This window comes from Hemitrygon akajei, chromosome 23 (assembly GCF_048418815.1).
Source record: "Hemitrygon akajei chromosome 23, sHemAka1.3, whole genome shotgun sequence".
Taxonomy (NCBI): Eukaryota; Metazoa; Chordata; class Chondrichthyes; order Myliobatiformes; family Dasyatidae; genus Hemitrygon; species Hemitrygon akajei.
In genome coordinates, this window is record NC_133146.1 from 13,922,996 (window position 1) to 13,950,010 (window position 27,015).

General features: G+C 46.5%; 1 protein-coding gene across 1 annotated transcript in view; it reads right to left on the reverse strand.

Annotated features, from left to right (window-relative positions):
• The window catches only part of abcc2 (ATP-binding cassette, sub-family C (CFTR/MRP), member 2), a 131,650-nt gene extending 105,844 nt beyond the window's left edge, over positions 1 to 25,806 (reverse strand). The window contains exons 1-6 of the mRNA XM_073026959.1: positions 25,626 to 25,806; positions 11,871 to 12,044; positions 9,168 to 9,314; positions 4,724 to 4,861; positions 2,557 to 2,679; positions 202 to 257 (exon numbers count right to left, since the gene is read on the reverse strand). Of these exons, the coding sequence (XP_072883060.1) occupies positions 202 to 257; positions 2,557 to 2,679; positions 4,724 to 4,861; positions 9,168 to 9,314; positions 11,871 to 12,044; positions 25,626 to 25,667 (680 nt within the window). The 5' untranslated portion in view covers positions 25,668 to 25,806. The remainder of the gene's footprint in view (positions 1 to 201; positions 258 to 2,556; positions 2,680 to 4,723; positions 4,862 to 9,167; positions 9,315 to 11,870; positions 12,045 to 25,625) is intronic.
• Between the last annotated feature and the right edge of the window lie 1,209 nt (positions 25,807 to 27,015).

Genomic DNA, 27,015 nt, shown 5'->3' on the forward strand with positions numbered 1-27,015 from the left:
CATTGATAAAATCAACCATTCAGTGCCAATCCAATGAAACATCTAATTCATTCCTCTTTCAAGTATTTATCAATTTCTCTTTAACAGTTTATGAAGAATCATCACATCGCTGATTAATACCATGGGTTCCAATGTTCACGACATCCAACTCTGTGACATTCATTAACAACTTCCAGATCAAAACTCGAGAATTTCCCTTACCCATTGAACCAGTTGAATGTTATTCGACTGAGAAAAGATGCAGATACTTGTGGGTTCTAAATAAAGACAAAACAGGACGATGTGTATTTAAACCAGATTTGAAATAAAATCACTGTTGCTTCACTCTGTATCTAACCCGTGCTGTCCCTGTCCTGAGAGTCTGTGATGGGACAGTGTAGAGGGAGCTTCACTCTGTATCTAACCCGTGCTGTCCCCATCCTGGGAGTGTGTGATGGGACAGTGTAGAGGGAGCTTCACTCTGTATCTAACCCGTGCTGTCCCTGTCCTGGGAGTGTGTGATGGGACAGTGTAGAGGGAGCTTCACTCTGTATCTAACCCGTGCTGTCCCTGTCCTGGGAGTGTGTGATGGGACAGTGTAGAGGGAGCTTCACTCTGTATCTAACCCGTGCTGTCCCCATCCTGGGAGTGTGTGATGGGACAGTGTAGAGGGAGCTTCACTCTGTATCTAACCCGTGCTGTCCCTGTCCTGGGAGTGTGTGATGGGACAGTGTAGAGGGAGCTTCACTCTGTATCTAACCCGTGCTGTCCCTGTCCTGGGAGTGTGTGATGGGACAGTGTAGAGGGAGCTTCACTCTGTATCTAACCCGTGCTGTCCCTGTCCTGGGAGTGTGTGATGAGGCAGTGTAGAGGGAGCTTCACTCTGCATCTAACCCGTGCTGTCCCCGTCCTGGGAGTGTGTGATGGGACAGTGTAGAGGGAGATTCACTCTGTATCTAACCCGTGCTGTCCCTGTCCTGGGAGTGTGTGATGGGACAGTGTAGAGGGAGATTCACTCTGTATCTAACCCGTGCTGTCCCTGTTCTGAGAGTGTGTGATGGGACAGTGTAGAGGGAGCTTCACTCTGTATCTAACCCGTGCTGTCCCTGTTCTGAGAGTGTGTGATGGGACAGTGTAGAGGGAGCTTCACTCTGTATCTAACCCGTGCTGTCCCTGTCCTGGGAGTGTGTGATGGGACAGTGTAGAGGGAGTTTCACTCTGTATCTAACCCGTGCTGTCCCTGTCCTGGGAGTGTGTGATGAGGCAGTGTAGAGGGAGCTTCACTCTGTATCTACCCTGTGCTGTCCCCATCCTGGGAGTGTGTGATGGGACAGTGTAGAGGGAGCTTCACTCTGTATCTAACCCGTGCTGTCCCTGTCCTGAGAGTGTGTGATGGGACAGTGTAGAGGGAGCTTCACTCTGTATCTAACCCGTGCTGTCCCCATCCTGGGTGTGTGTGATGGGACAGTGTAGAGGGAGCTTCACTCTGTATCTAACCCGTGCTGTCCCTGTCCTGAGAGTGTGTGATGGGACGGTGTAGAGGGAGCTTCACTCTGTATCTAACCCGTGCTGTCCCTGTCCTGGGAGTGTGTGATGAGGCAGTGTAGAGGGAGCTTCACTCTGTATCTAACCCGTGCTGTCCCTGTCCTGGGAGTGTGTGATGAGGCAGTGTAGAGGGAGCTTCACTCTGCATCTAACCCGTGCTGTCCCCATCCTGGGAGTGTGTGATGGGACAGTGTAGAGGGAGATTCACTCTGTATCTAACCCGTGCTGTCCCCGTCCTGGGAGTGTGTGATGGGACAGTGTAGAGGGAGATTCACTCTGTATCTAACCCGTGCTGTCCCTGTTCTGAGAGTGTGTGATGGGACAGTGTAGAGGGAGCTTCACTCTGTATCTAACCCGTGCTGTCCCTGTTCTGAGAGTGTGTGATGGGACAGTGTAGAGGGAGCTTCACTCTGTATCTAACCCGTGCTGTCCCTGTCCTGGGAGTGTGTGATGGGACAGTGTAGAGGGAGCTTCACTCTGTATCTAACCCGTGCTGTCCCCATCCTGGGAGTGTGTGATGGGACAGTGTAGAGGGAGCTTCACTCTGTATCTAACCCGTGCTGTCCCTGTCCTGGGAGTGTGTGATGAGGCAGTGTAGAGGGAGCTTCACTCTGTATCTAACCCGTGCTGTCCCCATCCTGGGAGTGTGTGATGGGACAGTGTAGAGGGAGCTTCACTCTGTATCTAACCCGTGCTGTCCCTGTCCTGGGAGTGTGTGATGGGACAGTGTAGAGGGAGCTTCACTCTGTATCTAACCCGTGCTGTCCCTGTCCTGGGAGTGTGTGATGGGACAGTGTAGAGGGAGCTTCACTCTGTATCTAACCCGTGCTGTCCCTGTCCTGGGAGTGTGTGATGGGACAGTGTAGAGGGAGCTTCACTCTGTATCTAACCCGTGCTGTCCCTGTTCTGAGAGTGTGTGATGAGGCAGTGTAGAGGGGCAATTTTCCTGCTCCCAGTGGGGTTTTACATGCAGCACAAAGTATGTGACAGCGACGAGGGAGAAGATACACACGAGCGCAAGCTGTACGTTACCTTCTCTGCAGCTGCTCGTTTCTCTGCAGATACGTCAGCAAGGCTGGAGACAACCAGGGACGTGCACTTGAGACCATAAGAGACACAGAATAGTACAAACCGTGGCAAATCAGGTGGACCACCCTGTGGAGGAGTGAAAAACACGAGTAGTCACTTCAGCCAGAGATCTGAACATGATGCAGACATTCAGCAGAGAAAACTTACACAGATGTTGCATGGACTTGAGGAGCTGAGTTACAGGGATAGATTGAATAGTTTTAGACTTTATTCCCTGGAGTGCAGGAGAATGAGGGGGTGGATATCTCAGAGGTAATGAGGGATGTGGATTGGGTAATGCTTTACCGTGCCAGCAATCAGGGTTCAATTCCCACTGCTATCTTGTAAGGAGTTCATACATTCTCCCTGTGACTGTGTGGGTTTCCTGGTTTTCCAGTTTCTCCCTACGTTCTAACGATGTGCAGGACTTCCTCCTTTTAACTTTCCTCCAAATCTTCTTAAATACTTACCCTCTGGCGTTTTCCATTGGTGCCCTAGGAAAAGGCACTGGCGATCCACTCTACAATCTGACGCACTTGTATTAAAGTCGCTCATTGATAACATTACTGTTCTGCTGATGGAACTTACAACATTCACCTTATCTGCACCGCTGATCCCTGCTCTACAGAGAACAGCGCCGGCTTCACTTCCCTCATTCCTTGCACTGTCCCAAGAATGCGGGGCACAGGGTAATGAAATGGCCGCAGCGCTGGAAGCCACCTCGCTTGTTCCAGAAGAGCGTAGGACTGGAACACAGTGTGACCTGCATCTCACAATGTGACTTCCTCTACGTCGGAGAACCAAACACGGATTGGGCGATCAGTTCCGAGCAGTGGCGGCTCAGAACTGCCTGCTTCCTGCCCCTTGTTTTTTCCTTCCCAATCCCACCCTGACCTCAGTCTGTGATCCCCCGGCAGTGTTACAATAAACCTGAGAAAAAGCACCTCACCACGGCCTTCCGGACTCAACACCAAACTCTGCAACTTCTCTGTCTGTATCATAACCACCTTTGAAGCTGGAACCTATCCATCAATGACATTGGCTCAGGTCTTCTATCACCATTGGTGTGTAGTGTAGGCCTTCGTTAGTCTCGACAGACCATGGAATTGTGCCTTGGAAAGTTTCCAGGGTGCAAGCCTGGGCAGGGTTGTATGGGAGACCGGCAGTTGCCCAAGCTGCAAGTCTCCCCTCTCCACGCCACCGATGTTGTCCAAGGGAAGGGCATTAGGACCATTGGTACAGCCTAACCCACTGGGGATGACTCACAGCTCCATATTTTTATTTTTTATTTTTTACCCTCTCCCTCCCTTTCTCTCTCTCTCTTTTATTGGGCCAGAAGGGCCTGTTCCACATTCTATCACTAAAGAAAAATAAATAAACAAACAAACAAGCAAGCAAGCAAATAAGTGAAACAACCCTGGAGCCATGCAGATCTCTGCGGGTTAGCTGGGGTAGTCAAAGGCGCAACGTCTGCGAGTCCACGTCCAAATCCGTGATGGGTCCACATCCGCTGGAAGCCGGAGGCGGAAGAACATGGACTGTGTTGGGGTTGGAGGACTGCGTGTGTGCGTGGGTTGGTGGGGGTGGGGCTGCTGTTGTTTTGCTCCTTCTGTTTGGTGTTGTTCTGTTGAGCACTGAGGGCAATGCTACGTTGGTGCCAGAACGCGCAGCAACACTTGTGGAGGAACCCCACGCCTGCGCGGGAAGGAGCTTTACAAATTTCTGTTACGGGAGTACACCCTCAGGTGCGTTGGCTATTAAGGCAAACGACATGTTTATTTATTTAAAGATACAGCACAAAGCAGGCCCTTCTGGCCCTTCGAGCCATGCTGTCCAGCAACCAAACAATTTAACCCTAGCCTAATTATGGGAAAATTTACATTGACCAATTCACTTACTAACTGGTATGCCTCTGGACAATGGGAGAAACCTGGAGCACCCAGAGGAATTCCACACCTGCACAGGAAGCAGTATACAAATTTGCTTAGAGAGGACGCTGGATTTGGACTCCAGTCTCCAGTACTCCAAGCTGCCGTAGCATCACACCAACAGCTACGCTGCCGCGGCGCCCCACTTCACTACACGTCTCAATGTTCAGGTGATAAATGAACTTGAATCTTGGATCTCTCACCTGCGCAATGGCTGTTCTGATGAGAGTCTGCAGCATAAACACGTCGCATAGCACCGAGAGCAGCCAGAAGATGAAGAGGCAGGCAGAGTTCGTGTCGTCGGCCCGTCTCCGTCCCTCGTGGATAAGCATCACCACGAACTGCACAGCGGCAGAAACAGGAAAGGGAGCCTCAGTACCACAGCCCGTTTGCTTTATCATCAAAACTGCCCGACGCATCACTGGCACCAACCCACCCTCCACCCTCCATCGAGGACATATATACAGAAAGGTGCCAGGAAAGGGCCAGGAACATCATGAAGGATCCCACCCTCTCTGCTCATGGACTGTTTGCCCCACTCCCATCAGGGAGGAGGCTACGCATTATCCTCACCAGGACCACCAGACACAAAACAGTTACTTACCCCAAGCAGTAAGGCTGATCAACACCTCCACCCACTAACCCACCCCTCTACACCCCCCAATCACCACTACTTTATCAATTCCTGTCAGAATAACCTTACGTACAGACACTTCTGTGCCTAGCGTCACTTTATGAACATACAACCAACCTATGTATGTAAGCTATCTTGTGTATTTACAGTATATTTATTGTGTTTTTAATTATCATTGTTATGTTCCTCAACTTCTGCATTTTTTTGTGCTGCATTGGATTGAAAGTAATAATAATTTTGTTCTCCTTTACACTTGTGTGCTGGAAATAACATTAAACAATTGGATACTAAGTGAAGAGCCAATTAAATGGCATCTGCTGTGGACCGGTTGTGCTGGTTGGCAAATTGGAGTGGATCCAAGTCACCTCTTGGGCAGGAGTTGATATGTTTCATCAACAACCTCTCAAAACACGTCATCACTGTGGATGTACGTGCTACTGGATCATAGTCATTGAGGCAGGTTACCACCTTCCTCTGACGCACGGGTATAATTGCAGCCTGCTTGAAACAGGTGGGTCCCTTAAGGTTGGCCTAGCCAGGGAAGGTAGTGGGGATAAACTCCGCTAAAAACTAAATGCACTCAAATGGCATCTGGCAACCAAGTCCAACTCCTGGTCTTCACGTGTGGCTTAGCTACCAAGCCTGGCGGAGCCATTTCTCCTGACAGGAACAGGGGCAAAGACAGATTACTGGTGCCTTACTCACTTCGGGTAGATGGAGCTCGTCAGCCATGGTTGGTAGCTCATTTGAGAGAAGGAAAATTCTGATCTCAAACTTCCTCTGCTTTGTCGTTATGCCCAGTCATGGGAAAAGCTTTGGGATAAACCCCAAGGAAAACTCTGGAGCTGGAGTCCCTAAGGCAGTCTTACGTTGAGTTCAACACTGACCTGCAACTCCTGCAACACCGCTGTTATCAAACTATATCGGTCTCTGCCGTTCCCTTGGATTCATCCGCTGCAAGGAGAGGAGGAGCCTGCTTCCTGGGCAACAGCTTGCTCTCCACATCGTTCTGCCCTGGCTAGCGCATCACATAGACAGCTAGGATGCAATGCCCATGGTCGGCCCGACCAGTGGAGGGCCTCAGACCTCCTCAACCACAAGCCCTGCAGGAATCTGCTGAGGGTCAGATCAGAGGTATTCAGGTCTGCCAACCAAGTACAAGAGGTCCAGGTACAAACTCCAGATGAAGAGGCAATTCCAGACCAAACTTGAAACAATTGAGGGATGCTTGACTGAGAGGGCAGGGCCTGAATGCTATCACTTCTTACAGAGTGAAATCAAGCAACATAGATGACAACAGGGCCTCGCTTCCAGATGAGTTCAATGCCCCTATGGTCGCTTTGACCATCAAAATACGGAGGAACCTTCAGCAGCTCCCACAGCCCCCAATCACCATGTGATTTCAGTCTCTGAGGTTGATGTGTGAGTAGCCTTCAGGAGAACGAACCCACAGAAAGCATCTGGTCCAGATGGGGTACCTGGCTGCGTCCTAACATCCTGGGTGATCGACTGCTGGAGTGTTCACCAATATCTTTAACCTCTCACTGGCTCTGAGTTACCTACCTGCTTCAAGCAGGCCTTGATTATATCAGTGCATAAGAAGAGCGTAGTAACCGGCCTCAATGACCATCTTCCAGTAGCACTTACATCCAGTGTGATGAAGTGTTTTGAGAGGTTGCTGGTGAAGCATATCAACTCCTGCCTGAGAAGCGACTTGGATCCGCTCCAGTTTGCCCACCGCAGCAACAGGCCCACAGGAGTGGCTGCTTCATTGGCTCCACTCAACCCTGGACAGCAAGGATGCACACATCAGTTTGCTCTTTATCGACTGCAGCTCGGCATTCAACACCATCATCCCCTCAAAGCTAATCGATAAGCCTCAGGACCTCGGCATCAATACCTCCTTGTGCAACTGGATCCTCGATTTCCCCACTCGCAGGCCCCAGTCCGTTCAGATCGGCAACAACGTCTCCTCCATCAGCACAGCAGCCCCACGAGGCTGTGCGCTTAGCCCCCTGCCCCACTCACTTTACGCTTATAACTGTGAGGCTAAACACAGCTAGTGTCATATTTAAGTTTGCAGTCGGCAGCGCTGTCGTTGGCCAAATCAAAGATGGTGTTGAATCAGCATGTAGGAGGGAGAACGAAAATCCACTTGAGCGGTGCCATAGCAACAACCTCTTACTCGATGTCAGCAAGATTAAGCTGCTGATTATCGACTTCAGGGGGGGGGGATTCCAGGTCCCTGAGCCAGCCCTCACCAGGGGAACAAAGGTGGAGAGGGTCAGCAACTTTAAATTCCTCCGTGTTATCATTTCAGAGCAGCCTGTCCTGGGCCCAGCATGTAAGCACAATTACACGGAAAGCACGACAGTGCCTCTGCTTCCTTCGAACATTCGGCATAACATCTGATACTTTGACAAACTTGTACAGATGTGTGGTGGTGAGTACATTGACCTGCTGCGTCACAGCCTGGTGTGGAAACACCAATGCCCTTAAATGGAAAATCCCACAGAAAGTAGTGGATATGGCCCAGTCCATCACGGGTAAATGCCTCCAACAATTGAGCACATCTACTTGGTGCGCTGTCGCAGGAAAGCAGCATCCATCATCAGGGACCCCACCACCCCGGTCACTGCTGCCATCAGGAAGAAGATACAGGAGGCACAGGACTCACACCACCAGGTTCAGGAACAGTTCTTATGCCTCAACCATCAGGCTCTTGAACCAGTGGAGATAACTTCATTTCCCCCATTGCTGAACTGATTCAACAACCTATGGACTCACTTTTAAGGACTCTTCATCTCACATTCTCAATATCAATTTCCTATTTTTTTTTCTTTTTTGTATTTGCACAGTTTGTTGTCTTTTGCACATAGATGCTTGTCCACCCTGTTAAATGTGGTCTTTCGTTTATACTCCTATGGTTCTTGGACTTACTGAGTATGCCTGTATGAAAATGAAACTCAGGGTTGTATATGGTGACAAATTCTTTGATGATAAATTTACTTTGAACTTTGAAACCTTTGCTAAATTCTGTATTGTACCTTATGTTAGTAAAATTGCTCCCTCTTTGCTGTTCCACTAAGCCCCTTCATAATTTGGACCAGAATCTTCAAGTTCCCAGGAGTGAAGATAGCCAGTAGCCTGTCCTGGTCCAACCACCTTTACCTCTACTTCCTCAGGAGGCTAAAGAAATTCGACATGCCCCCTTTGACCCTCAACAATTTTTATCGATGCGCCACATCGGTAGCTGAGCGAAGGGCGCTGAGTAGGCTACGGTCAATTATGGAAAACTCTGAACATCCTCTACATAGCACCATCCAGAGACAGAGAAGCAGTTTCAGCGACAGGTTACTAACGATGCAATGCTCCTCAGACAGGATGAAGAGGTCAATACTCCCCAATGCCATTAGGCTTTACAATTCAACCGCCAGGACTTAAGAACTTTTTAAAAGCTATTATTAATGCTTTTTGAGATAGTGATTTAGATGCATATCATATTTTTTACTGAGTTAAGTATTGTATGTAATTAGTTTTGCTACAACAAGTGTATGGGACATTGGAAAAAAGTTGAATTTCCCCATGGGGATGAATAAAGTATCTATCTATCTATCTAGAAAACATTAATTGGGATGCATTGTAACTGCTCACCACTGCAAAAAGCTACAGTGGTGTGGGATACCCCTCAGCAGGTCATGGGCTTTAGATACCCCTCCATAAACTCTGTCTATACTTCTTGCTGCCTCAGTAAAGCAGCCAGCATAATTCAAATGCCCTCCCATCCCGAACATAGATTTTTGCATTGCGGGGAATTAAGGGTTCTGGGGAAAAAACAGACAGGCGGGTGCAGCTGAGTCCACGACCTAATCAGCCACGATTTTATTGGATGGCAGAGCAAGCTGAATGGACCACACGGCCAACTCCTGCTCCCAGTTCTTATCTTCCAAGTTCCGCTTTTTAACAACAAATCCGATCATCACTCATCCTTGAGAAACTGCTCTGCTTCTTACCCAAGACAGTATGTAAAGGAAAGCATTTACATAGGACACAAACGGGTTCTGCTTGTCCGTTGTGAGGTCTCTGTTCATCTCGATGTCTTCCAGTACTGTGAGGATCAACTCAGCCACAGAGATCAGGAACAGGAGGCAGGCAACGATCTGTTCATGAGGGTAAAGATCAAGATACTTATTATTCAGTAACTTCCTGATCTCAGGCGTTGAAGGTTGCAAAAATCTATTTTCAAAGTACAGGCTGTTTCTGGGTGACGAATACTAAGATAGGTGGAGGGACAGGTAGTGTTGAGGAAGCAAAGAGACTCCAGAATGACTTAGACAGATTAGGAGAATGGGCAAAGAAATGGTAAGTATATTTATTCTTTATTCCTACATGCAAATGTATGGGCATGCACTTTGCTGGAAGGAATAAAGATGTAGACTATTTTCTAAATGTTCTTATGGTCTTCTGGTCTAAATGCCCAGCTTATGAAGTTCCCTGCATACAAACAAGTTCACAAAATATCATGTCAATAAGACCAAGGAACTTATTGTAGACTTCAGAAGAGGGAAACCAGAAGTCCATGGGCCAGTAATCATAGGAGGATCAGAGGAAGAGAGGGTCAGTAACTTTAAATTCCTGAGTGTCCCTATCTCAGAGGACCTGCCCTAGACCCATCATATAAATATAATTGCAAGGAAAACACAACAGTCCGTTTACTATCTCAGGAGTCAGCGGAGATTCAGCATGTCATCAAAAACCTCGTCAAACTTCTATAGATGCGTCCCTCAACTACCAGGATCTTGAACAAAAGTGGGTAACTACATTAATTCCATTCCTGGTGTTCCCACAGCCGATGGCCTCACTTTAAAGACTCTTTATCTTGTGATTTCATGCTCTTGTTATTTATTGCTATTTATTTATATGGGCATTTGCACGGTTTGCTGATGATTGATCCTGTTTACAATTACTACTCTATAGATTTACTAAGTATGCCCGCCCGCAGGGAGAAAAACCCAGCGTTGCATGTGGTGACGTGTATGTACTCTGTTAATAAGTTTTACCTTGATTAGGGTGGCACAATAGCAATAGCGATTCGTGAAATGCTTTACAGCGCCAACAATCACAATCTATTGTTTATTTATTTATTTATTACGATTCTGTGCAGAATAGGCCTCTCTGGCCCTTTGAGCCTTGTTGCCCAGCAACCCTGATTTAACTCGGGCCTAATCACAGGACAATTTACAAGGAGAAATTAACTTACCAGTACGCTTTTGGACTCTGGGAGGAAGCCAAAACACCCGGAGGAAACACAGGGAGAACGTACAAACTCCTTACAGACAGTGGTGGGAATCGAACCTGGGTCTGAAAGTTCTGTAAAGCATGGTGCTAACCACTACCCTTGATCGGGGGTCCAACTTCTGCCATTGTCTGTGGGGAGTTTGTATGTCCTCCCCGTGAATGCATGAGTTTCCTCCATGTTCTGGTTTCCTCCCACATTCCAAAGACATACGGGTTAGGGGGAGTGAGCTGTGGGCATGCTATGTTGGTGCTGGAAGCGTGACAAGACTGGTGGGCTGCGCCCAGCAACTCCTCGGACTGCGTTGGTCATTGATGCAAGATGGCACATCTCACTGCATGTTTTAATCTTTCGATGTACAAGTGACAAATAAAGCCAATCTTTAATCTTAATCTTAACCCTTAATTAACTTCTGAAGTTCAATGTACAGTACATAAATACAGTATGTTGGGCTGCCACCAGCCCATACTTAGCTAGTGTTGGTCTTGGATGCAAATGACACATTTCACTGTATGCTTCAATGTACACGTGATAAATAAATCTAAGTTTGAATCATTTCCCACCTCCTTTGATGTCACTTGTCACAATACTGTGGGGCGTGGTTACATAGCGATTTCTGTGCATTTGCTAAACTCCGGACAAAGTTGATGGAGTCATAGAGCACCACAGCACAGAAACAGGCCACTCGGCCCTTTTGGTCCATGTCAATCCTATCCTCTGCCCATTCCCGTTGACCCGCACCCAGAAAAACCTACTAACCAGGTTCAGATTCAGCTTTATCTATCACATGTACATCATAACATACAGTGAAATGTGTCATGCAGTCATCGAAAAAGTACAGCTCAGAAACAGCCCATCTATCCACGACAAACCATTTAAACTGCCTACTCCCATTGACCAGGACTGATACCTTCCATACCCCTACCATCCAACTCCTCTTAAATGTTGAAATCGAGCTCGCATGCATGAATTGCGCTGGCAGCTCGTTCCACACTCTGACGGCCCTCTGAGTGATGAAGTCTCCCCCTCGTGTTCCCCTTAAACTTTTCACCTTTCACCCTTAACCCATGGACTCTGGTTGTAGTCCCAACAAACCTGAGTGGAAAAAGAAGCCTGCATGTATTTACCCTATCTAAACCCCTCATAATTTTGTGTCATTTGCATTAACAACCAACACAAGTAAGGGTCTGCTGGAGGCAGCCCACAAGTGTTGCTACACATTCCGGCGCCAACATAGCATGTGCACAGTGTTCTGCAGAACAACGCAATCAGCAGCAACAACAACAACAAAATAAACTAATCACAAAACCAGCCCCCCTCTCCCACCATCCCACACACACGCAGACAGGCCTCCAGTTTCCTAGTGACCTGTCTGAGTGCAAAACGTTTTCCACAGCGGAGAATGAGGGGAAAGGGATACCTGTTTTATCAGGTAGAGTCTTGAACAGGGGCCTCCAGCTTGTCTCGACCTGCAGAGGGCCAAAGCTTGCCATGATGTACCGAACCACAGGAAGCCCAGAGGAATCCACACCAGTACGGTCCTCTCGAAGCAGACAGTAAGGTCGGGATCAGGGCGCTCCAGGAGAGAAGCATTCTGTATGGGAGAAATTCCAATGTATGGAAGTATCCTCTCTTACAACAACATCCAGTCAACCTCCAGCCCAGTGCCATCCCACCATCTACCAGGCACAAGGATAGATTCAGATGTATTAGGAATTTGCTGAGGTATGAGGGCATGGCATGCAACAAAAAAAAACAACATTCAACAGTATTAAGAAATGAATTATATTAAAAAATTAAATGTTAAAGTGCAAATATGGAATAAAATATAGATAAATACAAAAACTCCAGTATGCGTTTACAATGTAAGCAGTATTATAAATACTGGTTTAAAGTTTTTACTGTGTAGTACAGTGATAGGGTAATAGACAGAGGGGGTGGGGCTAACTAGAATGGTTGATCAGATTAACTGCCTGGGGGAAGCAATTTTTGAGATGGTGTGAAGTTTTTATTTTAATAGCCCTGTAGTGCTTCCCAGAAGGGAGCTTTTGGAAAAGGCAGTTTGTAGGGTGGATAGTGTCCTCAGTGATTTCTATCCTGCTGTGGTGAACTACATATACCTGCCTGGACACACTGCCCCCGCTGACTGCTCCTGTGGCTCCTCCCACAGACCCCAGTATAAAGGCGACTGGAGCCTGAGCACCCCCCCCGGCCTCAGTCTCCAGGATGTAGTATGGTGGTCAAAGCCTATATCTCGCCTCTTGTCTCCGAGAGTTATTGATGGTGCATCACCTGCCCACTTCTCTGTCCTGGACGCGTACAAGTTCTGCAGTGATGTAGACTGCAGCCAATAACCTATTCTGCTGAGCTGATAGTTCGTTGTAGTTTTTGTACATCGCGAGAGGATGCCATACCAAACCAGACAGTAATGGCTGATGCGCGGATGCTCTCTATGATGTCAGTGCGGAGCCGCACCAGGATGTTCTGGAGAAGGTGGAGTTTGACCAACTGCTGCAAGAAGTACACCCTCTGCCGAGGCGTTTTGTTAATGAAGGAGATATGGCTCTCCCACATGAGGTCCTGTAAAATAATAATGCCCAGGAGAGAGGAGGGGGAGAGAGAGAGAAAGAGAGAGGGGGGGGGGGGGAGAGAGAGAGGGGGGGGGGGGAGAGAGAGAGAGAGAGAGGGGGGGGAGAGAGAGAGAGAGAATCTGAACGTTGAAACAGTGCCTACTGTAAAGTGGTTGATGAGCGGAGAGAAGAACATTCCTCCTGGTCAATATGCATTCCCATGGTTTTAGGGGATTCATCATTTATTTATTTACAGATACAGTGTGGGACAGGCCCTTCTGGCCCAACGAGCTGCACCACTCAACAACCCACCTTTTTAACACTAGCCTAATTTACAATACCAATTAACTTTCTATCCAGTATATCTTTACACAAGAGGAAACTGGAACACCCGGAGGAAACCCATTCAGTCACTTGGAGAACGTACGAACTCCTTACAGATGGCCGCTGGAATCGAATGCCCCAAACTGTAATGGCATCGCGCTGACCGTGGCAGTCTAATCATCACCGATTTGCGCCAGCACACGAGTCAAGGACTGTGAAGGAATCCTCTCTATCTGCCTTGATGGGTGCAGTTCCATCAACTTTCAAAAAGCTTGACGCCGTCAAGGACACTACGCAAAAATTGACCTCCCCCCACCCCACACCCTTCACCAATGGCAAACGAAGAAACTGTAGATGCAGGAATCAGTATTAACAGCGGAAATGCTGGAAGAACTCAGCGAGTTAAGCGGCATCTGTGGAAATGGTATTAGTTTATATTGTCACATGTCTGGTATTGAAAGCCCTAGAGTGGACATGGAGAGGATGTTTCCTATGGTGGGGGACTCTAGGATTAGAGGGGGCAGCCTCAGAATACAACAATGTCTCTTTAGAACAGAGATGAGGAGGAGTTTCTTCAGCCAGAGGGTGGTGAAATCAGTGGAATGCACTGCCACAGACAGCTGTGAGGCCAAGTCATTGGAAATACTTAAAATGAAGGCTGATAGGTTCTTGATTAATAAGAGTGCGAAGGCTACAGGAGAATGGGATACCAAATCAGCCATAATGGAACGACAGGACGGACTCAAAGGACTGAATGGCCTCATTCTGCTCCTATGCCTTACGGTCTTTATATACCAAGGTATAGTGAAGAACGTAACTTGCATACTGTTTATACAGGTCAATTCATTACATGGTGCATTGAGAGAAAACAATATCACTTTCCTAGACTGGTTCGTACAACAGGGAATAATGTTAAGGGTGCTTGTCAAAGGTAGGCTTTTTTACACAGAGAATGGTGGGTGAATGGTACACCCTGACAGAGCTGGTGGTATAGGCAGGAGCATTCGAGACATTTAAAAGGCACATGGGTGATAGAAAATTGGATGGCTATGTAGGAGGGAAGGGTTAGATTAATCTTGGAGTAAGTTAAAAGATCGGCATAACATTGTGGGCTGAAGGGCCTGTACTGCGCTGTGGTGTTCTCTGAATAAAGTACAACATTTACAGAGAAATTGCAGTACGAGTGGACAATAAGAAGTAAGAGGTAGATTGTGAGTTCATTTTACCACACTAGGGAATCATTCAGTAACAGTGAGGTAGAAGAACGTGCTTGAGCCTGGTGGTACGAGCTTTCAGGCTTTTGTATCTTCTGCCTGATGGGAGGGTGGAGAAGAGAGAACAGTCTGTGGTGGGTGGAGAGAACAGTCTGTGGTGGGTGGAGAGAACAGTCTGCGGTGGGTGGAGAAGAGAGACAGTCTACGGTGGGTGGAGAAGAGAGAACAGTCTGCGGTGGGTGGAGAAGAGAGAACAGTCTGCGGTGGGTGGAGAGAACAGTCTGTGGTGGATGGAGAAGAGAGACAGTCTGCGGTGGGTGGAGAGAACAGTCTGTGGTGGGTGGAGAAGAGAGAACAGTCTGCGGTGGGTGGAGAAGAGAGAACAGTGCGGTGGGTGGAGAGAACAGTCAGCGGTGGGTGGAGAAGAGAGAACAGTCAGTGGTAGCTGGAGAGAACAGTCTGTGGTGGGTGGAGAAGAGAGAACAGTCTGCGGTGGGTGGAGAAGAGAGAACAGTCTGCGGTGGGTGGAGAGAACAGTCTACGGTGGGTGGAGAAGAGAGACAGTCTGTGGTGGGTGGAGAAGAGAGAACAGTCTGCGGTGGGTGGAGAGAACAGTCTGTGGTGGGTGGAGAGAACAGTCTGTGGTGGGTGGAGAAGAGAGAACAGTCTGCGGTGGGTGGAGAAGAGAGAACAGTGCGGTGGGTGGAGAGAACAGTCAGCGGTGGGTGGAGAAGAGAGAACAGTCAGTGGTGGCTGGAGAGAACAGTCTGTGGTGGGTGGAGAAGAGAGAACAGTCTGCGGTGGGTGGAGAGAACAGTCTGTGGAGGGTGGAGAGAACCGTCTGTGGTGGGTGGAGAGAACAGTCTGCGGTGGGTGGAGAGAACAGTCCGTGGTGGGTGGAGAGAACAGTCTGCGGTGGGTGGAGAGAATAGTCTGTGGTGGGTGGAGAGAACAGTCTGCGGTGGGTGGAGAAGAAAGAACAGTCTGCGGTGGGTGGAGAGAACAGTCTGTGGTGGGTGGAGAAGAGAGAACAGTCTGCGGTGGGTGGAGAAGAGAGAACAGTCTGCGGTGGGTGGAGAGAACAGTCTGCGGTGGGTGGAGTAGAGAGACAGTCTGTGGTGGGTGGAGAGAACAGTCTGCGGTGGGTGGAGAGAACAGTCTGCGGTGGGTGGAGAAGAGAGACAGTCTGTGGTGGGTGGAGAGAACAGTCTGCGGAGGGTGGAGAGAACAGTCTGTGGTGGGTGGAGAGAACAGTCTGCGGTGGGTGGAGAAGAGAGACAGTCTGTGGTGGGTGGAGAGAACAGTCTGCGGAGGGTGGAGAGAACAGTCTGCGGTGGGTGGAGAGAACAGTCTGTGGTGGGTGGAGAAGAGAGAACAGTCTGCGGTGGGTGGAGAGAACAGTCTGCGGTGGATGGAGAAGAGAGACAGTCTACGGTGGGTGGAGAGAACAGTCTGTGGTGGGTGGAGAGAACAGTCTGCAGTGGGTGGAGAAGAGAGACAGTCTACGGTGGGTGGAGAGAACAGTCTGTGGTGGGTGGAGAGAACAGTCAATGGTGGCTGGAGAGAACAGTCTGCGGTGGGTGGAGAGAATAGTCTGTGGTGGGTGGAGAAGAGAGACAGTCTACGGTGGGTGGAGAGAACAGTCTGCGGTGGGTGGAGAGAACAGTCTGCGGTGGCTGGAGAGAACAGTCTGCGGTGGGTGGAGAGAACAGTCTGCGGTGGGTGGAGAGAACAGTCTGTGGTGGCTGGAGAGAACAGTCTGTGGTGGGTGGAGAGAACAGTCTGCGGTGGGTGGAGAGAACAGTCTGTGATGGCTGGAGAGAACAGTCTGCGGTGGCTGGAGAGAACAGTCAAGGTTTCATGCTGAAGAGCCTTCATCAGAACTCTCTCCTGCCCTGTGGGTACAGTGTGTGTACCATCTACAAAATGCACTGCGGTCCACTACCAAGTCCGGTCCAACATCACCTGGTGAATGGACTGGCTCGACAAGGAATTAGGTGAAGTGTGATGGGACGAGCAGTTTCCCTCTGTTCCGTACCAATTGTATAATTGAGTGAAAACTTTAGTGCATCTTCGTTTCATGTCTTAGAACACAGAGCAGTACAGCCCTTCAGCACACTGTTGTGTCAGCTCTTTAAACCATTCCAACATTAATCTAACCCTTCCCTGTTTTTTTCATCCACGTGCCTATCTAAGAGTCTCCTGAATGTCCCTCGTGTATCTGCCTCTAAAACCACCCTTGGCTGCCCATCGCATGCAACCACCACTCTCCACATAAAAATCAAATCTCTGACATCCCCACTAAACTTTCCTTGAAGGTATATCCCCCTCATATTTATTTCCACCCTAGACAAAAGATTTTGACTGCCCACTCAAACTATGCCTCTTATCATCTTGTACACCTCTATCAGGTCACCTCTCATCCCGCTTCGCTCCAACGTGAAAAGCCCCAGCTTGCTCAACCATAGGCATACTTATATACGTACATACTCGTAATGTATGCATACTGTAAACAGAATATTCATATACATAAATTAGACATAATTTGTGTTCTGTGTGACACTGTTGTACATCAAGAATCAGGTTTAATATCACTGACATATATCACAAAATTTGTTGCTTGGTGGCAGCAGCAGAGTGCAATACACAAATATTATCGAATTAAATGTAAAAAAGATAAGTAAGTAGTGCAAAAAGAGGAAATATTGACATAATGTTGATTTATGAGTTCATAAATCTGTCATTGCATTACCTCACTGTACTTGCCCTGACTTGATTTGACTAATGCGGCCCGATCAAACCACGTTATTGTCACGAGCCTGGCTGCAGTAAAAGGGACTCTAAACAACAAACAGTGAGCAGAATTTACTTTGATGTTTGCTGTAATGCTTACTCTAATGATTGAGGGACATAAATGAGGTAAGTCATTTTTGAAGTTAATCTGCTTCAGTGGGCTAATCTCTGATTGTCAAGGTCTTAATGACTCATGCATTTGGACCCAGCCATAGCCTCATGCCCGGGACACAGAACATACGTAGGGAAACTTGTTTTGTGGCATCAGTACAGGTCAATACATAAAAATAACTATTAATTACAATAAGAAATATACTAAAGATATATATATAATACAGTAAACACGAGGAAATCTGCAGATGCTGGAAATTCAAACAACACACACAAAATGCTGGTGGAACACAGCAGGCCAGGCAGCATCTATAGGAAGAAGCACTATCGACGTTTCGGGCCGAGACCCTTCAGTATTTGTTATGTTCTATGCTCTAATTTCTCCCTTGTACAACTTTGATGGACTAAGGTATTGGAATGATCTGTATAGACGGCAGGCAAATCAAAGTTTCTCACTGTATCTATGTACTTGTGACAATAATAAACCAATTATCAATAACCGATTTGTTTTATTTGCTAGAAATAAGTAACGACCGGCCAGCCGGTGACGTAGTGGCATCAGTGCTGGACTTTGGAGTGAGTGGTCCCGAGTTCGAATCCAGCCGGCCCCCTTGCATGCTGTCCATCCGTGCTGGGGTGAGCATCGAGCTGGCAGCTCGGCCTCGGAAAAGGCAAAGGAAAAGGAAAAGGAAAGGGCAAAGTTGCACCACAAGAGGAACAACGAGGTAATGGCAACGTTGAAACGACGTTGAGAGTGGAGGGTCAAGTGCGTAGGGTGTCGGGTTTCTTACTTAAAGATACAGCATGGTGGACTGGACTGTATTCAGGAATTTGTTGTTGAATCTGGATGAGTATGCCACAATCGTTACTGATCTCATTAAATGAGGATGAGCGTGCGCCCATGAAAACTTGCTGTATGTTCCCAGACCAAAAGTCATGGATGAACCAGGAGGTACATCGTCTACAGAGGGCTAGGTCTGTGGCATTTACGTCCGGTGAGCCAGATCTGTACCAGAAAACCAGCTATGACTTGCGGAGGGCTATTTCAAGAGCAAAGAGACAATTCCGAGTGAGCTTGGAGGCGACATCTGATGCACGACAACTCTGGCAGGGTTTGCAGGACATTATTTCCCACAAAGCAAAACCCAATAGCATGAACGGCAGTGATGCTTCACTACCAGGCGAACTCAATGCTTTAATGGCCCCTTTGAAAGGGAGAACATAACTACAGCTGTGAGGATCCCTGCTGCACCCGGTGACCCTGTGATCTCTGTCTTGGAGGCTGATGTCAGGCTGTCTTTAAGAAGTATTAACCCTTGCAAGGTGGCAGGCCTTGACGGAGTATCTGGTGAGGCTGTGGAAACTTGTACCAACCAACTGGTGGGAGTATTCAAGGACATTTTCAACCTCTCACTGCTAGAGTCAGAAGTTCCCACTGCTTCAAAAAAGGCAACAATTTAAGCAGTGCCTAAGGAGAGTAGTGTGAGCTGCCTTAACAACTATCATCCAGTAGCACTCACATCTATGATGATGAAACACTTTGAGAAGTTGGTTGTGGCCAGAACCAACTCCTGCCTCAGCAAGGACCTGGACCCACTGCAATTTGCCTATCCCCATAAAAGGTCTACAGCAGATACAATCCCAGTGGCTCTTCAGACTGTCTTAGGTCATCTGGACAATACCAACGCCTATGTCAAAATGCTGTTCATTGACTATAGCTCAGCATTTAACACCGTGGGAGAACACGGAAGATCAGAAGCAGCGAGCTGGCTGTGTGCCCAGAGACCTGATTTTTTTTGGGCACAGGGCACAGGAAAAAGCGACACAACAGATTTTTAACACCATAAATCAGTGGGTTGTTTTGTTATGTCTCCCCTCTCGCTGTGAAACGGAGATAAAATTTTTCCCTTATTAGGGAGAGAGAGAGAGAGAGAGCCTGTGGTATGTCGGATTACCGGGTGAATGAGTAGTCTTCGGGGTGCTGCAAGTCTGTGTCTTTATCGATGCTTTGCTGCACGCTGGAGTGCTCGGTGGGGAGTGCTGATGCTTTTTTGCTGGTGGGGGGTCATTGCTTTGCTGCTGTTTGTGCATGGGGGAGAGTTGGGGGGTTTTGGAGTTCTAACATTTAACTGTCATTCATTCTTTGGGGCACTCCTCTGTTTTTGTGGCTGTTTGTGAAGAAAAAGAATTTCAGGATGTATATTGTATACATTTCTCTGACATTAGATGTACCTTTGAAACCTCAGGGATGTGTGCTTTACCCACTCCCGTACTCCCTCTATACCCACGACTGTGTGGCTAGGCATAGCTCAAATACCATCTACAAATTTGCTGATGATACAACCATTGTAGAATCTCAGATGAAGATGAGAGGGCGTACAGGAACATGATATGCCAACTAGTGGAGTGGTGTTGCAGCAACAACCGCGCACTCAACATCAGTAAGACAAAAGAGTTGATTATGGACTTCAGGAGGGGTAAGACAAGGGAACACAAACCAATCCTCATAGAGGGATCAGAAGTGGAGAGAGTGAGTAATTTCATGTTCCTGGGTGTCAAGATCTCCAAGGATCTAACCTGGTCCCAATATATCGATGCCGCTATAAAAAAGCAAGACTGCGGCTGTATTTCATTAGGAGTTTGAAGAGATTTGGGTTGTCAACTAAAACACTCAAAAACTTCTATAGATATATCATGGAGAGCATTCTGACAGGCAGCATCATTGTCTGGTATGGGCGGGGAGAGGGCTACTGCACAGGACTAAAAGAAACTACAGGAAGTTGTAAGATTAGTCATCCCCATCTTGGGTACTAGCCTCCGTAGCACTCAAAACACCTTCAAAGAGTGGTGCCTCAGAAAGGTGCCATCCATAACCAAGGACCCCCATCACCCAGGGAAGGCCCTCTTCTCACTGAAGGAGGTACAGAAACCTGAAGGCACACATTCAGTGACTCAGGAACAGCTTCTTCCCCTCTGACATCTGATTCCTAAATGGGCATGAACCAAAGAACATGATCCCATTTTTAAAAAATGTATCTAATTTCTGTTTTTGCACTATTTTTGATCTATTCAATATATGTATATGTATACTTAGTATAATTGATTTGCTTATTTATTTTTTATTTTCTTTTTCCTTTCTGTACTTAGCATTGAACTCTTGCTGCTAGGTTAACAAATTTCACAATACACGCCGGAGATAATTAACCTGATTCTGACCCTGGTAACAGTTACAACACAGTACAGTAACAATGTGCATGACATGGTAGAGTAGTGGTTAGTTTAATACTGTTACAGCACCCCGCCACTGTCTGTAAGGAGTTTGGATATTCTCCCCGTGACCACATGGGTTTCCCTCGGGTGCTCTAGTTTCCTGCCACAGGCTGAAGACGTATGGGTCAGGGTTAGTGAGTCGTGGGCACGCCATGCTGGGGCTGGAAACATGGCAACCCTTGCGGGCTGCCCCCAGCACATCCCCGGAATGCTGCAAATGACTCATTTCACTGTATGCTTTGATGTACATGTGATAGATAAGGCTAATCTTTAAAAATATTTCAATTTGATCAAAGGGCTTGCTCCTGTGGTGTTCTATATTCTATATTATAGAATATAGATGTTCTATATTTTATCTCTACAAGGGCTTGTAAAACTTTGGAACAGTGTTAAAGGTAAGGAATTTTGGGCTAAGTGTTATTAGAACCCATGGAATTTTTGTCAGAAGTGAGTACCCTGGGTATTAAACAGTCAGGGATTAAAACACTGAAATACATAAACATGCACAAACACATTAATGTAATTAAGAAGACAGGCCAGCAGCCCTACATCCTGAGGAGCTTGAGGAGATTTAGAATGTTGCCAAAGACCCTTAAAATATCTACAGACATGTGGTGGAGCGCGTGCTGACCGGTTACGTCACACCTGGTTCAGCCTCCAAGCATAGGTTGAGAAGAGGCTGCACCGGGCCGTCTCCATCACGGGCACAACTTTGCCCACCACTGAGGACATCTTCAAGAGGCGGAGCCTCAAGAAGTTGGCATCCATTACTAAAGACCCTCGCCATCCGAGACGTGACCCCCCTTCTTGTTACTGCGATCAGGGAGGAGGTACAGGAGCCTGAAGGTGCAGACTCAATGATTTAGAAGCAACTTCTTCCCCTCCACCATCAACGGTCCATGAACCCATGAATTGCTCCTTTATTGGCACAATTTATTTACTTCTTTACAGTAACTTTGATGTCTTTGCATTGTTCTGCTGCTGCAAAATAACACATTTCATGTCACGTAAGTCAGAGATAATAAACCTGATTCTGATTTTTAAAAACTGGCAACTGAAGCTGCTCGGAATGGCTGGAAGACCAAGATTTTCCCTGTAGAAGTGGGATGTAGGGGATTCGTTGCTACATCTACGACCAGTCAGTTGAAGAAGGTGGGGGTGAGGGGTGTCTCCCTCCAACAAGCAATCAAGTCTTTGTCAAATGCAGCAGAGGAAAGCAGCAATTGGATTTGGATTAAAAGGAAAGACAACAACTGGACTGAAAGATGAAGACAGGAGGGTACAGAACTGCGGGGGGTGTATCTGGGACGCCAGGTAGCACCATTGAGCCCTCTGGAGACATCCTGAGCTTATCAACAAAATGTCAAAGAAGGAAGGTGCCCACCTGATGACCCCAATGATGTAGCTACCCTCCTCGTCACCACTCGAAGCCTACTGCCAACATCGAGAGTGCCGTCTTTATCATTGGGATTGAAACATCAAGTCCTAGTAGCTCTATTCTACTGTAATTCTGAATTGTCTCCAACACAGCTGTACATCCTGCCACATGGGGAACAGGTAGAAAGAATATTGTTCAGCACATTCATCCTATTACATACCTACAATGGTTAATTCTTACCTGTAAATTATTCTTCAAAAGGAATCCATGTGCTTTAAAATATATTGAGAAGATATATGCTTTTTCTCTTCTTCTATATTATGTATTGAATTGAACTGCTGCTGCTAAGTTATCAAATTTCACGACACATGCCGGTGATAATAAACCTGATTCTGATTTTATTGACTCTGTGGCCATTTCATTGGGTACACCTGCTCATGGATTCAAATATCTCATGTGACAACTCAATGCATTAAAGCATGCAGGCATGGTCAAGAGGTTCAGTTGTTGTTCAGATCAAACATCAGATGAGGAAGAAATGCGATCTAGGTGACTTAAACCATGAAATGATTGTTGGTGCCAGATGGGGTGGTTTGAGTATCTCAGAAACTGCTGATCTGGGATTTTCATGCACAACATTCTCTAGAGTTTACAGAGAATGGAGCATGGAACAAAAACATCAGTGAGTGGCAGTTCTATGGGCAAAAATGCCTTGTTAATGAGTGAGGTCAAAGGAGAACGGCCAGTCTGGTTCAAGCTGACAGGAAGGAGACAATAACTCAAATAACACAGCGGTGTGCAGAAGAGCATCTCTGAACGCACAACACATCCAACCTTGAAGTGGATGGGCTACGGTAGCAGAAGACCATGAACATTCACTCAGTGGCCACATTATTAGGTGCAGTCAGTTCCTAATAAAGTGGCCACTGACTGCAGTTTCAAGGAGTCTTACAGAAATGGACATTCTTGCCCACTACATCTATGCTGATTTCTTTCCCCAGCAACATTAATCTTATTTCCCTGTATCTTTGTATTCCTTGTCTATTTAAATGCCTGTGAAACAAACCAATTGTACCTCATTCCACCAGGCCATCAGAGTGATTAATTCACACTGACACAATTGTATTCCTAAGCTATATTGACTGTTCTGTTGTACATATTACTGTACGTGCTATTTATTACAAATTACTATAATTTGCACATTGCACTTTCGGAGGGAGACATAATGTAAAGATTTTTATTCCTTATGTATGGGAAAGGTGTAAGAAATAAAGTCAATTCAATTCCTCTGGCAGTGAGCTTGAGATGTCAACTGCTCTCTCTGTGGAAAACAAACCCGTCAGATCTCCTTTCAAACTTCTATGTGTCCTGTTGTTTTTGAGAAACCAGTTGCAGGGGACAGATTTTGAAGGTAGCTCTTACAATCTTGTATTCCTCTATCAGGTTACCTTACAACCTCCTTCGCTTCAGGGAAAACAAATCCAATTCGTCCAGTCTCTCACAATCTACCTCGTTATCATCTTGCACTTTCTCATTTACCTGTACTGCACTTTCTCTGTAGCTGATATATTTTATTCCCCTTTGCTATTGTTTGACCTTGTTCTACCTCAATTCACTGCGCATTGAGTTGATCTGTATGAACTGTGTGCAAGACAAAAGCTTCTTTACTGTAACTTGGTACGTGTGACAAATACAGTCTCCTATCTCAATCAGAATTGGAAACAGGTTTATTATCACTAACACACTGTACATCATGAAATCTGTTGTTTTGTGGCAGCAGTATAGTGAAATGCATAAATATACTATAAATTATATATAAGAAATACAATTAATAGAAAATTAAGTGTTTACTGTATTTAAAAGAGAGCAAAACATATTGAGGTAGTGTTCACAGGTTAACTGTCCATTCAGAAATCTGATTTTGGAGGGGAAGAAGCTGTTCCTTAAACATTGATGGTGTGTCTTCATGCTCCTGTACCATCTCTCTAATGCTGGCAATGAGCAAAGAGCAGGTTCTGAATGGTGAGGGTCCTTAATGGTGGATGCTGCCTCTCTGAGGCATCTCCATAACTAAAGACCTCCAAACCAAGCAACATTCTGGTGAATTTTCCTGCACTCTCACCAGCATAGGGAAGTGTGTGGCTATGCACTTTTGGTAGAAGGAATAAAAGTCTAGACTAGTCTAGAAAAAGTCTCCCATTTTCTTAAATGGGAGTGAATTCAAAAATCTGAGGTGCAAGGGGACTTAGGAGTCCTCGTGCAGGATTCCCTAAGGGTTAACTTTTAGGTTGAGTCGGTAGAAAGGAGGGCAGATGTGTTGGTAGCGTTCATTTCCGGGGGACCAGAATGTCAAAGCAAGATGAAATGCTGAAGCTTTATAAAGCATTGGTCATCCGCACAGATATTTGTGAACAGGTTTGGGCCCCTTATTTAGGAAAGAATGGGCTGGCATTAGAGAGGGTCCAGGTGAAGTTTACGAGAATGAACTCAGGAATGAGAGGAGTAATGAATGAGGAGCATTTGATGACTCTGGGCCTCTATTCACTGCAGTTTAGAAAAAAGAGGGGATCTTATTGAATGCTACCAAATATTGAAAGGCCAGGATAGAGCAGACGTGGAGAGGATGTTTCTAAAAGTGGGAGAGTCTAGGACCAGAGGACATATCCTCAGAACACAAGGATGTCCCTTTAGAACAGAAATGAGAGGGAATTTCTTTGACCAGAGGGTGGTGAATCTGCGGAATTCATCGCCTCAGACGGCTATGGAGACAAAGTTATCGGATATATTTAAACTGGAGTTTGACAAATTCTTGATTACTAAGGGCATCAAAGGTTAGGAGGAGAAGGCAGGAGAATGGGATTGAATGGTCGCGCCGAATAGCCTAATTCTGCTCCTATGTCTGATGGTCATATGCTTTAGTCTGCTTTGCAGAATAGACATAAGAGATTCCATGGCACTCCTTTAAAGAACACGATATGAATTTTTTTTGTTCATACCCACACATCTCTCAGTCAGAATCACCTATACATATCATCTGATCATACACCTCTCTGATTAGTTACTGTATTTCCTACATTACTCTTCAGAAGTTGGGAAAATGGCTGTAATGCGCTCTGGGATGCCTTAAAAAGCCTGAAATGCTTTCTCTTCATGAAATGAAGACAACCATGAAACAAGAACCCCATAGAATGAATGATAGAAACATCAAAGCCCCTCCTGTCCCCCTCCCACTCATGTCAGCAGAGGCACTGACACCCCCCCATGCAAGCAGCAGCAGAAGCCCCCCCAAAGAGACCCTGATCCAACAAACTACAGTCCATAACCCAACACTTCAAGCAGGCTCCCTCTGGCCATCAGGGGAGAGAGAGGTTGCTCTCTCAGGTATACTCTCTGGGATGCCTTAAAATTAAAGTATAAGTGCAAGCCTCGTTTCCTTCAGTGGTCGCCGCTGCTCAGAGACAGTTGTTTTAGGCAAGGGGTTGATGGGAACAGAAACACACGATAATGACACTCACCCAGAATGTGGAGCCGCAGTACTTGTCCAAGACAGATGTCATGCCGTGTGGTCTCTCTCAGTGAAGCTCTGGGAACGGTCTCTTCTCAGCTGATGCCCCCATACAATGACTCCAGCTTTGAAAGCAAGAGCTACCCAACTGATGGGAAACGCAGCGGAGTACGATGATCACCCAAGGACTACTGCCTCCGTCTGACCAGCAGAGCCCTATTTAATCTGAAGCGTCAGTTAATATTTAACCATTTCCTCTTGGTTTCCTGTCTGTTTTTTAAAAATATTTCTTTGGAGTGGGGTAGAGAGCACAGATTACATTTTATTTGGATACACTAATGCCTTGGATTTACTTTGAAGTAGACTGTCTATGTATTCCCTGTGTGTATTTAATTTAACTATCTTTTGGTTTGATACACTGATGAAAGCTAAAGTTAATAATTAGGTGTTCATTGGTGTTGTACGAAAGCAGTTACTCTTATTATTATCTGCCATGGTTTGTACTTGATCTGAACTTTAAAACCATTTTACTCAGAGTTGCAACATGATGAAAATAATCTGTTGAACCATCAGCCTTTAGCCCAATTTGTTTTGCAATCTTTCAGCAAGTATATCATGTGAACAGTATTTGGCTGACTGCTGGATTAAAAAGCAGCGGGCTTAAGTCTTCATTGATTTAGGGGGTTATTCATGTGAAAAACTGTCTGCATGCCATCCACACAGGTCATTTCAATACAGCAGCACATTGGAGCTAGTGCATGGAAAAATAATAACAGAATGCAGAATAAAGTGTTACAGTTACAGAGAAAGTGCAGTGCAGGTAGACAATAAGATCAAGGCCATGATCAAGTAGATTCTGAGGTTGAGTCCGTCTTTATTTTTCTTGGAGATCGTTCAACAGTCTTATTACAGCAGTATAGAATCTATCCTTGAACTTGGTAAATGTGCTTTCAATTTTTGTATCTTATCCCTGATAGGGAGGGGGAGAAATTAGCTTTATTTGTCACAAGTACCGCAAAATGTCCAAACGTACAGTGAAATGCGTTGCTTGCATCAATGATCATAGACAATAAATAATAATGATCCGAGGGTGTGCTGGAGGCAGACACAAGTGTTGCCATGCTTGTGTTGCCAGCACAGCATGTCCACAACGTACTGTTACTAACCCATCTGTCTTTGGAATGTGGGAGGAAACCAGAGGAATACAACATGGTCATGGGGAGATCCTTACAGACAGCAGGGGGAATTGAACCCTGGTCGTGAAGAGAGAGGTCCTGGGGTAGGCGGGGTCTTCAATTTTGCCTGCTGCTTTACCAAGACACTGAGAAGTGTCCGTGGTGGCTGGGGGTGTTTCCATGAAGGACTGAGCTGAGTCCGCATCTCGCAGCATTAATCACTTC